The 13015-nt window shown below is 43.8% G+C and overlaps 1 protein-coding gene across 3 annotated transcripts in view; it reads right to left on the reverse strand.

Moving 5' to 3' along the window:
- Nucleotides 1–13015, reverse strand: part of LOC144680721 (macoilin-like) — a 207830-nt gene that overhangs the window by 122132 nt on the left and 72683 nt on the right. For all 3 annotated transcript variants that reach the window (XM_078541996.1, XM_078541997.1, XM_078541998.1), the window contains 2 exons: nucleotides 7907–8048; nucleotides 5906–6032 (listed from right to left, as the gene is read on the reverse strand). In XM_078541996.1, coding sequence (XP_078398122.1) covers nucleotides 5906–6032; nucleotides 7907–8048 — 269 coding nt within the window. The remainder of the gene's footprint in view (nucleotides 1–5905; nucleotides 6033–7906; nucleotides 8049–13015) is intronic.

Consider the following 13015-nt stretch of genomic DNA (forward strand, 5'->3'; position numbering starts at 1 on the left):
GGCAAGCCAGCAATCACAGTGAAGCCTCTGGCTCACTCTGTCTGGCTGGCCTGGGTCCCAGCGGTAGAGGATGAAGGTCAATGCCTGTCTGAATAGAGCGTCTGTAACCTGCTTGACACAAGTGTGGACAGCTGATTGGGAGATACCGCAAAGATCACCCACCGAGCCCTGAAAAGAGCCAGAGGCATAGAGGTTGACGGCAACTGTGACCTTCAGAGCCACTGGCATGGGGTGTCCACCCAAACAGTTAGAGGAGATCTCAGGCCCAATCATCTGACAGATATAGTTGACTGTCCCCCTTGAGAACGGAGCCTCATTCGGCACTGCACCTCAGACATATCGATGCAGCTGCTTCGCCGCCTGTAAACCCTGACAGCAGGATAGTGGCATCTTCTGTGGCCCCTTTCGCCTTGGACTTCCTGTTGGCCCTGCGCCCCTTGTTCCTGCGCCTCTCCTCTCACAGGCTCCCCTGGAAGCTGAATGTGCACTCCTGGCCTCCTCCCCATCTGGCCCTCCCTTCCTCACACTGAGCACATTCGCGACCCCACTGACCCCTCTTATCCCATCTGTGGATGAGGTTTATACAAAATGTGTCCTACCCAACTGCCTGTTGCGCCTGTGTGACGACCTGAAGATTGCACGGGCCCCAAAAAATCACCGTCAATTGGTGCCTCAAGGGCCTTAAGTGGCCCATTAATTAATGTCGGGCACGCATCGGAGATCATCGGGACGCTCACCGATGTCACCTCGCATCATTTTACGTGTCAGTGTGCGGGGCCTGCACTCGCACATCAACGGGAAAATTCCGCCCTTATATATTATCTGCTGACCCCTGTTGGAAAATGCTGGAAAACAGGAACTTTGTGTGAAGAAGGAAGGGCTTGGGGAATGTTTTGGAAGACTAACCTTAATTGTATAATTGTAATCTTGTGTGAAGTTTTCTTTTATTTTGTTAATAAAACTTTTACTTTTAATTTTTTTTAAAATCCCAGAAGTATTACTGGATCTCTTCCTGCTGAGATCGTTACATCTTCTTCTTGGTTTCAGAATCCAAAGAAAAGTCATGGCCCATTAGCCAAGTTTCCCTCTGGGATTTGGTTTGTGCAGCAATTAACATCGGCTGCGGTCAGAGAATTGGAGTGACTAGTGACATGATGGATGCAGAGAAGGAGTTGGATATTAATCCCCATTCATGATGGCATTTCAGGTACAATTACAAAATGCTCTTTTTTTTAAATTCATTCACGGGACGTGGGTTTCGCTGGCTGGGCCAGCATTTATTACCCATCCCTAGTTGCCCTTGAGAAGGTGGTGGTGAGTTGCCTTCTTGAACCGCTGCAGTCCATGTGGTGTAGGTACACCCACAGTGCTGTTAGGGAGGGAGTTCCAGGATTTTGACCCATCGACAGTGAAGGAACGGCGATATATTTCCAAGTCAGGATGGTGAGTGACTTGGAGGGAACCTCCAAGTGGTGGAGTTCCCTTCTTTCTGCTGCTCTTGTCCTACCTTGTGGTAGTGGTCGTTGGTTTGGAAGGTGCTGTCTAAGAAGCCTTGGTGAATTCCTGCAATGCATCTTGTACATGGTACACACTGCTGCGACAATGCATCAGTGGTGGAGGGAGTGAATGTTTGTGGATGGGGTGCCAATCAAGCGGGCTGCTTTGTCCTGGACAGTGTCAAGCTTCTTGAGTGTTGTGGGAGCTGCACTCATCCAGGCAAGTGGGGAGTATCCCATCACACTCCTGACTTGTGCCTTGTAGATGGTGGGCAGTCTTTAGGGAGTCAGGAGGTGAGTTACTCGTCACAGGATTCCTAGTCTCTGACCTGCTCTTCTAGCCACAGTATTTATATGGCTATTCCAGTTCAGTTTCTGGTCAATGGTAAGCCCAACGATGTTGATTGTGGGGGCTTCAGTGATGGTAATGCCATTGATTGTCAAGGGGCGATGGTTGGATTCTCTCTTGCTGGAGATAGTCATTGCCTGACACCTCTGTAGTGCAAATGTTACTTGCCACTTGTCAGCCCAAGCCTGGATATTGTCCCAGCCTTGCTGCATTTGGACAGGGACTGCTTCATTATCTGAGGAGTTGTGAATGCTGCTGAACATTGTGCAATCATCAGTGAACATCCCCACTTCTGACCTTATGATGGAAGGGAGGTCATTGATGAAGCAGCTGAAGATGGTTGGGCCAAGGACACTACCCTGAGGAACTCCTGCAGTGATGTCCTGGAGCTGAGATGATTGACCTCCAACAACCACAACCATCTTCCTTTGTGCTAGGTATGACTCCAACCAGCGGAGAGCTTTCCCCGATTCCCAATGACTCCAGTTTTGCTAGGGCTCCTTGATGCCACACTCAGTCAAATGCAGCCTTGATGTCAAAGGCAGTCACTCTCACTTCACCTCGGGAATTCAGCTCTTTTGTCCATGTTTGAACCAGGAGCTGAGTGGCCCTGGTGGAACCCAAACTGGGCGTCAGTGAGCAGGTTATTGTTAAGCAAGTGCTGCTTGATTGCACTGTTGATGACCCCTTCCATTATTTTACTGATGATCGAGAGTAGACCGATGGGGCAGTAATTGGCCAAGTTGGATTTGTTCTACTTTTTGTGTACTGGACATACCTGGGCAATTTTCCACACAGCCGGGTAGATGCCCGTGTTGTAGCTGTACTGGGACAGCTTGGCTAGGAGCACGGCACATTCTGGAGCACAAGTCTTCAGTACTATTGCCAGAATATTGTCATGGCCCACAGCCTTTGCACTATTGAATGCTTTCAGCCTTTTCTGAATATCCACCATAGATATCCACCTCATCAATTTGAAGTTAGTGTTAGGACTGGAAGGCACAGTAAAAGTGCTGGGAGGAAGAGAAGTGGCACAAAAGGACCAGGAAGCAGCTGTCCAGAAAAATCTAATGCCTCTGACTACATTTGACAAGAGTTCCAAGATCCAACTTTAAAAAAAAAATCAGGTTGCTGGAGTCATTGAAAGAGCTGCAATGAGTTTCTACCCCATGAAAGCTAGGGTGGAGAAGTCAGTCCTTAGGCTGAAGTACTTTTGGCTGCTATAGGTGAGATGGGAAGTCATTGCAGGTTTGCCAGAATTGTACTAATGCGCTGCCAAAATTAAGCAGAACACCATTGTGTTTTGCCACTTCTATCCTGCCCCTGCTTGTTGGTTTAATGTCAGCGTGTCTACTGGTCTCTGATCAGCAGATCCCAAAACGCCAAGGGCTTCGGGGAAGTCCCAGCAAAGATCTGAACGGCAGCAGGTTGAGTATTCATCAGAGATGCAAGTTTGACATTACAGTTTCCACAGTGAACGGCTGTCATATCTCAGGCTTTTAAGCACATTTTTCCATGGAAAGGATTTGAAATCATTACTAACTTACAATTAAGTTTTTTAGATAAAATATTTTCTCACAAGTTTTACAAAAGGTTTCTAGACAAAGGGCGGAATTTTCCATGCCCACTGGCGCTGGATGTGTACAGCGGTGCAAGCAGACAGTATGGTGAGAAGGCCAAAAATCGGTTTCACAACGTTTTGAAACCAGTTTGCGATTGTCCACTCAGCCCATCAATGGCGGGATGTGTTCCCCACTGCCAGGCACCTCATTGTAATACATCTGCACATCATTATAAGCCCAGCATAATTGCACGCCGACATGCTCCACAACAGCATATACAAGGCGTATATTGGTGAGCTGCACTTCCAGGGGAACTCAGAGGTGAGTGTGCACAGTAACGTTGAGCACACTCACATTAGGGAAACCTTGTATAAAGTCACCATTTCTCCACAGCTGAGACAGTCCTGATGCAGCCACACTGACATGCTTAGAGTTGGGGCTCTAGCTTCTCTGCCCACTCAAGCAACACAGAAGCATGAAATTGCCACCAAGTGCTACAGAACTTTTCACCCCTCGAGCATGCATTGCAAAGTAATGAGCGTTTTAGTGGACTGCAGAACAGTTGGACGACTGGACACGTTGTAAAATCCCTTTGCTAAAGCTGGCCATGGCGCAGTCACTGGTGGAGGTGCTCACAGCCCCTTGCAATGTCAGCAGTCTGGTTTGGACCAGTCTCCCCCATGGTTCAAACTAACAGTGCAGCCTTGCAGTGCAGGTTAGAAGAATGCCTGTGCCTGAGCTGAGAGCACAGCATGCAGTCCAATGGGCAAAGCTGCCGCCCATCAGCCAGGTGGAGTGGGGCAGATGTGGTTGGGGTCTCGAACAATCCCCATCCACCACCACTCTCCTCCACCTGGCTGAACTTGTTCTCTCACTAAATAATTTGTCCTTAAACTTTCTCCAAATAAAAGGTGTGGCTATGGGTCCCCGCATGGGCTCCAGTTATGCCTGTCTCTTATTTCGCTATGTGGAACATTCCTTGTTCCAGTCCTACTCAGGCCCCCTCCCAAAACTCTTTCTTCAGTATATCAATGACTGTTTCGGTGCCGCTTCATGCTCTCATCTTGAGTTGGGAAAATTTATCGATTTTGCTTCCAATTTCCACCCCGCTATAACCTTCACATGGTACATCTCCGACACTTCCCTTCCCTTCCTTGACCTCTCTGTCTCCATTTCTGGTGATAGACTTCCACCAATATTCAGTACAAGCCCACCAACTCCCACAGCTACCTTGGCTACAGTTCGTCACACCCTGCTTCCTGAAAGAACTTCATCCCATTCTCTCAGTTCCTTCACCTCCATCCCATCTGTTCCAATGATGCCACCTTTCAAAACAGCACTTCTGACGTCAGATGATAAGTATACCTGGCACGTGTGGGATGAGTGGTCCCACGGATGAGATGAGGACAATGAAGGTGTGTGTGGAGAGTGAATGGTGATGTCCTTTGATCTGGTAGTGAGTGTGATCCCTGTGGATGTGTGATGGGTTTGTGAGTTTATAAGCTGAGAGTGATAAAGAAGAGTGACTTACCCTGGTGGAACAGAGGAGATCATTCATTCTTTTGCAGCACCTGCTGCCTGCCCTCTTTTGCAGGGCGTTGGCACTGACCACCGCTGCCATCGCCTCCCATGCTGGATTAGTGATGTTGATGCCCCTCATGTGGCCAGACGGGGGTAGAGGACATCATGACGTGCTTCCACTCTGTCCAAAAGATGCTCGAGGGAGGCGTCATTAAACAGGGGGCTGCAGTCTTCTTGCTTTTGGGGCCATGTCTTCTTTGCAGCAGTCCTGGGCTGGAAGCACTGAGAGGTGTGTGCACGGTTGCATTTTAAATATGGCGCCCGGCGTGATGAAGCAGCGAGGTGATGGCATCCCGGGCGCATGAGAGCCCACCCGCCATCAAAACGGCGTATCTCCCAGGAATGCATGATTAATGAGGCAGGAATGGGATGATATGGCATGAAAAGCTGCCATTACGGCCGGCAGGTAAAACATTCTTCTGCCCGCCCGCCCGCTACCGCACTTAGTGCAAATCTAGGACTATTCCACCCAAAGTGTTTAATATGCTAAGTGGAAGTTGTATGCTGACAGGCAAAATAAAAAACAATTTACCGCATCGTTCTGGTAATCACCCAAGACACTACTAGCGAAATCTTAGTGATTTCCATTCTTTGTTTAAAAGTCGAAGCGAGGTTAGATTGTTCTCTAAATTCATTGTGTTTCCCTGAATTAACTGAATAAAACAGTTGAATTTTATTGCAATTTAAATTCCTCAAGTTTGAATACAGTATTTTAACATATTCATTGTATTCTAACCTTTTGGCTTAACACTAAATTGTTGGTGTAAAAAGTTGATTCTGTAAAGTTTAAACAAGGGTCATTTAAATTGGAGTGAAATAAAGTTAGTTTTCTCTAAACATTGATGGATTTTTGTCATTTGTGGGAAAGCAAATTTGCTCACGTCTTTGGTGCCTTTTAAAAGAGTAAAATGGCTTACCTGAATTCCAGAGGTACTGAATCCATACATATGTACTGGCTGCAAAGAAAAGCCAGTGCAATGGTATGAAGATAAAACAGAATACATCTGAGGTAAATGCTGCACATACAAAAAGTATGGAAAAAGCCTGTGAAGGAAAAATGAACATTATATCAGAACAGCCTGGCCATGGGAATAGACAACCATTCCAGCATACCTCCCACTATACCTTTGGCAAAAGTACACAAAAACAGCTAAAACCAGACCAGGGCTTGGTCAACTACGCAAACAGCCTGACCTCAAAACAACTCCATCTCTCTCTCCTTGCCTCTGAGTTAGTATCTAGACTATTGTGTGAACAGCTCGGTGGTGTGCTCTACATTGACTCTGGTGGTTCCATGGATTGGTTATATCTCCTTTTAATGGGCTAGTGTGGGCTCAGTATAAGTGTCATTGGCCATCTGTACAGAGGATAGCATTATCTCCAAGCAGCTAGCCTCTTTCATATTGAGCAGGTCAAACAATGAAGGAATGGTGGACTGGCACAGTATGTATGCATCAAGACAATTGCCAGGAAATTGGGCACAGGCCTATACAACCTTGGCAATAATCAGTCACCAGTTGAACATTGAAATGGTGATATCCTTTCCTATTCATGAAGGCTGTTGGTTGACTGAGGAGGGGATGGGGGTATGTGGCACAGCGAGCCCTAATGGCTACAGGAGTGCAGTCAGTGCCAGCCTGCTCTTGTGGGAGTCTTGCTATGGCACCAAAGGCTACAGCTCTTTCTTGCTGATGGCTGGCATCCATGGGAATGCAATCTAATAGTTGGCTCTGGCAAAGAGAGAAGCTATGACCTGTTGAAACTTGGAAAATTATCCGTCATTGTCACTTTGACTGCCACAGAGAAAACATAAATCAGCTGGGTCAGTAAGCTGTACATCTTGTTGCAGGAGGTTGCACAGAGCTGTGATGGTCTCTGTGGAGAAGTGTAGCTTCCAGATGCACTGCTCCTTGGAAAAGTAGAGGGAACTGACTCTGGGTGTGTAAATCTTCTGGACTCAGTAAAGATGCCGGTAAGCAACCCTCCTATTGAGTGGTCTGCTGAGAGCCCCTGCTGCAGTTGTATGAGGCTCCCTGCCCTACAGCTCCTCCCACACCTCCTCTTCCTCCAGCCAGAGTTGGGTGACCAAGTTGATTCCCAACTTGGGTCTTGTACTTCTTGAGGCTGTAGAAGCTGCATATCCAACTATCAGAATTGCATTCTGATACCAATGATCTGAATATGTGCAGATAAGCGCCCCTTTAAATACTGGGTCAAAATGCTATTTTATGTCTGTGCTGCACAGTGGTCCTGTATGGGTCCAGTGCTTTGTGATTTTATTCATTAAAACAGTACTTGGATCCTGTTGATATGATTTATTTGCATATTTAAATGAGATTCCTGCTTTTGGGCAGATACCTGGGCTGCTCTTGTGAATCTTGGGCAAATTAGTGGTGTGCAGGAATTCTGAAACAATTGTAAAACTTTGGCAATAATTCAACATTGGGTGACTTTCAAAGATTATATTGGGAAAAAAAGTTTGGATATCATAATATAATGAAATCTGAAAGGAAACTACCTATCAGGAAGAATGCAGGAACCAAAGATCTTTTACAAATAGGACATAACTTATCGGCTCAACACATCAATTTTTAGTACAGAATCTCCACCATCCCTTTCCTCTCCCTGTTAATTGATAATGTGCATGTACAGAGCTGAGTCACAAGCTGAAGGGCAGCTGGCTAGAGAAGTGCAATTGGTTTCATCTTAAAATATTTTTTGATATTGGGTATTGTAACCATGAGCAGTGGTTTGTTGGCCAGTATCACAATAGCCCGGCATCTAAACTGTACCTCTCAGCATCAATTTTGACAGCTACAATTTAGTTTTGAAATATATTCACAGCCCTGAGCACAGATATGCTATCCATTTAGAATCTACATTCCACATACAAATATCTAAATATAAATTATACTTACAAGGCCCTGATATCGAGAAGAATTATAAACCCTCTTCAAAAATAGCCAGCCTGGCCATAAATATTCAAATCGAAGCTCAAGGATGAAATCTGCCAAAAGTATCAGTATCCAGACCATAAGGAACTTCAGAAACGTGAACACACTATAAAATCACAAAAGAATTAATTATTCGTAAAATGTCAAGTACAATCATTACTGTTGTACGCCATTTAAACCATGCACACAAGGCAATAATAGGGGTCATTATTTTTTTGTTTTGTTCCTGTTGGTTCTGGACATATCTGCCCCAACTATTATTTGAGAATGATCTGACTTGCTTTTGAGGCCAGTGACGGTGGATTTTATTAGGGACCTATTAAAGTTGGTTTCAAATCTTTTTTTTTCCAAAGTGCTGAGAATTGCTGGGGAGACAAGGGATGGGTGGTTCCTGTGCCCTGCCCACTTGTAGCATGAAATCAGGAGAGTGGAAGCAGTTTTGGTGGTATGGGGGGACCATGATTCTAGCCATTCTCACACCAATATACGGTGCAACTGTTGGAGACAAGTACAAGCATTGATTTGAGTTTTGAACTTAATTCAGGACTCTTCCCTTTGACATCAATTATAAAACAAAAGTGCAATTATTCCAGTTACATCTTTCTACAATTTTAGCAAAACTTGGAACCTAACAGAAAATCTGACTTAAATCGGAGCTCAACATTTGATGAACTATGATGTCGAGGGTTACGTAGTTTTCTGACTTAAGAAGGAACTTAGCAGAAGTCTTGCACAGTGAGGGGCTTTGTGAGGGTCTGTCGGAGTACAGGCAGGTATGAAGTTACTCTTTTTGAAGAATGAATCTTTATTTATTGAAAGCACTGGATAAAGGTTGCCATTCTTTCTCCAGTTACAAGAATTATATATTGAAGAGTATAACATATTTAGAAAAGATGGAGAGGGAAAAAGGGAAGGGGTGCAGCTACCAACAGGGCTAATATAGAATCCATATGAATAGAGATAAAAGATAGTAAAGGATCACTCACACTAATAGGTGGAGTCTACACACAACCGAATAGTGGAAGGAAGATAGAGGAAAAAATATACAGGCAAATTAGGGAATTGAGTACAAACATAGAATACCAACTGCCAAGCATTGTTTGAAATTTAAACCAGGCAGCTTGACTCTCAGGACAATGCCTTGACCAATCAGAGTCAAGCTGCCAAGTTTAAATTTCGATCAATGCTTGGCAGTTAACTGTTAGCCACCATTAACTGGTGCATTCTCCATGGCAACACCTTTACCAATCAGAGTCCACTTGCCAACCAATCAGCACTCTCTTCTCATACAATATAAAGTTATTGTTTACCCTGACATTGGTATTGTGATTGCCTTGATGAGTGCAAGACTAAACGTTTCAATAAAATGTCTTTTTTCAGCAACACTCAAATACTAAAATATTAAACAAGCACATTATGATGAAATCTGGGGTTTGCAGGACCAATGGAGAAGCATGTGCATGCTGTTTGCACAGATGGTTTGTCGAATGTTTTGTTGGGTCCACTAATTCTGGCCTCAAATCTTGTTTTTTTTAAGACAATTCCTAACTGAAAGACAAACTAAGGACTAGATTATATGCTGAGGGTGGGCTCACCCAAACCCCAGGGATGAGCCTGCCTCTCCTTGGCCGGTTTGCCCCACTTTAATTTTTCGGGTTGATGGGCCTTTAACTATTATGGGGCTAAATTTTCACTCCCATCCAAGAGGAAGTCCCGCCTCATAAACATTAAATATTTATGTGTATTAGTGTGTATTAAGTGTGTATTAATTACCCACCAAAGGGCCTCAATTAGGCCACAGGTAGGTAGCCCACCTGACATCTCCCCCACCACTCGTAAATTCACAGCAGGGTGGGGCTTCTAATGCATGGTGCCCTATTTTACAGGTCCACCAGCCTGCTTTCCCGTGGGTGGCCCATAAAATGCAGCCCTAAGATGTCAGTTTTTGGGAATGGGTGTGATTTCAGGTTTCTAGGAAATAGACTGTGGCTTCCAGCATTCTGGGAAATGAACTGTGACCTCAAGTTGTTAGGGAAACAGAAACCAATTGAGACCAGACAGAAAAGACAGAGCTATGAAATCACCTGAGCAGGGCAGTTCAGTGCAGGCAGGCTCTGAGGGGAAAAGATTCATGATGCAGTTGGAAATAAAGACCCAAAAGGCTGGATCTGTGAGCAAAGCTGAGAGGGATCAGGAAAAGCGTGCCTTTGGATGAAAATTGTACCTGTGGAACTCAGATGGATTAAAGCAGCTATCAGATGGGACTTGGTGACTAAAGCCTAAAAGTAAACAAACTGGAACTTTACCTGAGGAAGAAAGAGTTTTGAAGGACTTTGTGGCTGAAATTAATGCCATGTGTGCTGAATGGACTACCTGAGAAATCTCAGGTGCAAATGAGGTGCATTTTTTTAAAATCCACTATTTAACATGTAACTCATAGTTCACATTGGCCACAATTTACCTGTTAACTCATATTTAATTTATGTTGATTTTGATTTGATCGTATGAGTTTTAAAAGGTTGTCCGTTGGTACTTTCATTCAGTTGTTCAACAAATTTAGTTCATTTAGTTTGTTGGTTTCTGTGAGGATCACAACAGCATCAATAAAAAAGGAAGGTTGGGATGGGAACCGGACCGTTAAGAGATAGGCAAGATAATACCATAGGTAACAATAGAGAAATGGCAGAAATACCAAATAATTATTTCACTTGGGCATTTACTAAGAAGATAGAATAGTTGGACATGACATAGAATGATGAGATGAATAACAAGGTAGGGGAACTTACAAGTTAAAAAGGGGGATGTATTGAATAAACTAAACAAACTAAAAGAGGGTGAGGACCTGGTCAGAGTAGACTTCATCCACATATTTTAAAAGAACCTACAGAAGAGGTAGCAAAAGCGCTCCTACATATATTTAATAATTCATTAGAAAAAGGTATAAGGTCAGAGGACCAGTGGATAGCTAATATAACTCCTATATTTAAGAAGGGTACAAAACATGCCCAGAGAACCATAGACCTGTCAGCTTAACATCGGTGATAGGAAAAATAATGAAATCCCTGCTAAAGGAGAGAATAGAAGAATACCTAGAAAATAAAAATATATCAACGAATAGTCAGCATGGATTTTAAAAGGGAAAATCTTGCTTGACCAACGTTATTGATTTTTTTTGAGGTGGGGTAGACAACGGTATTTGTAATAATTATAGTTTATTTAGTGTAGTAATGTACCTTTAAGAATAATACTTGTTAAGGAAGATCACATGATCTGTAGTAATCAATAGGAGAGTAGCATGGGCTACTTCAGAGTCATTGTAGAGATAAAGTTAGAGTTGAAAGCACACTTATATGTTGAGTATGTTGTAAATAAACTTAAAGTTTCCACCCAAGAAGTGTCTGCAGATCAACTCCATTACTAATAGCACAACTCGGCCACCCTACAATAAACTGGTGATGAGGGTAAAACAGGATTGAAAAGAAGAAATCAAGCTAGAAAGAAATTGGCACTGTACCTTGCCCAGTGATTGTAAGTTCTGTTAGAATTGAAGAAGTGATCTCAACTCAAAATCCCACAATTTGGGAGAATTGATCCTTTTGAACCTGCCACAGATGATTGGTTTCAATACATTGAACACCTCACATTCTTTTTTCAAGCGAACAAAATTAGAGGAGGGGAAGAGAAGAGGCAAGTGATCCTCTTGAGTATTTGTGGGAGCAAAACCTACAGCTTGATTCAAAGTTTGACGGCAACCAGTGCCCCAGGTTCAAAGAATTTTGATGAATTGGTGAACCTCGTGAAGGGCCACTTTCAACACAAGTCCTCAGTCACAATGCAGAGGTTCAGGTTTAATTCATGAAATAAAGCCCCAGTTGAGATAATTGCGTGCTACGTGGCAAATTTGAAGCAGCTAATGGAACATTGTGAGTTTGGTGCGACTCTGAACAATATGCTCAGAGATCGTTTAGTGTATGGTGTGAAAAAGGACTCTAACCAGAAAAGATTGTTGTCCAAAATGAATCCGGGTTTCAAGAAATCGCTAGAGTTAGCACTGGCCATGGAAAGCACAGTAAGAGATTCACAAGCAATACATGGTGCACAAAATGGCGCCGTCCTCCAAATCGGGTGGGAAACCTCAGTCAAAAGGGGCGCGAAAAAGCGAGACTCCACTGATAAGCAGGAAACAGCCCCTGCTAGCTGAAGAATAAAGAATAACTTAGCAGCGAAATCAAAGAATACTTTTAATAGAGGTGGAAACAATCAGTCTTTTAGCGATTGGCAGTTTAAAAAAATCAAATGCCACTATTGTCATATTAATGGACATATGATGAGACAATGCAAGGAAAGATTCAAGCAGGCTTGTAAACAAAATAAGAAGCCCAATGAAATCTATAATGTAGAAGAGACTGAAACAACAAATTCTGACATTTACTCATTGTTTAAACTGAAAGTTGGAAAGACAGAACCAATATTTGTCACAGTGAAAGTAAATGGCAAACCTGTTAAAATGGAAGTAGACGTGGGAGCTTCCACTACAGTAATTGGGGAACGTACCTTCAGATATTTGAATAATGGTAAACATCAGTTAAGTTTAGAAGAAACAGCCGCCAAGGTAAAACCATATACGTTCAAGTAAAAGGCAAAAGCAGAGTAGCTGTCCAATATGGAAGCCAATCGGGCAAAACTACCCTTGGTGGTGGTAGCAGGTGAAGGGCCAAGGCTCCTGGGGTGAAATTGGTTAAAGGGGATTAAATTAGAATGGGCTGAAATTTTCCAGTTGAGGGCAAGTGGACTACCAGAGCTACTTCGAAAGTACGCCACCATCTTCAAGGATCAACTGGGGAAAATCCAGCGCCTGCAGGCCGAGATTTATGTGGATCCAGAAGTGACCCCTCACTTCATGAAGGTGAGACTGTTGCCATATGCCCTGTGAACCTAACAGACTAGAAAAGCTGGGCGTTATACAACCTGTTCAGTTCTCAGAATGGGCAGCACTCATAGTCCCCGTACTTAAACACGACCAAAGCGGCCGAATTTGTGGAGACTACAAACTGACGGTAAATAAAATAACTA

This window comes from Cetorhinus maximus, chromosome 5, assembly GCF_964194155.1.
Source record: "Cetorhinus maximus chromosome 5, sCetMax3.hap1.1, whole genome shotgun sequence".
NCBI lineage: Eukaryota > Metazoa > Chordata > Chondrichthyes > Lamniformes > Cetorhinidae > Cetorhinus > Cetorhinus maximus.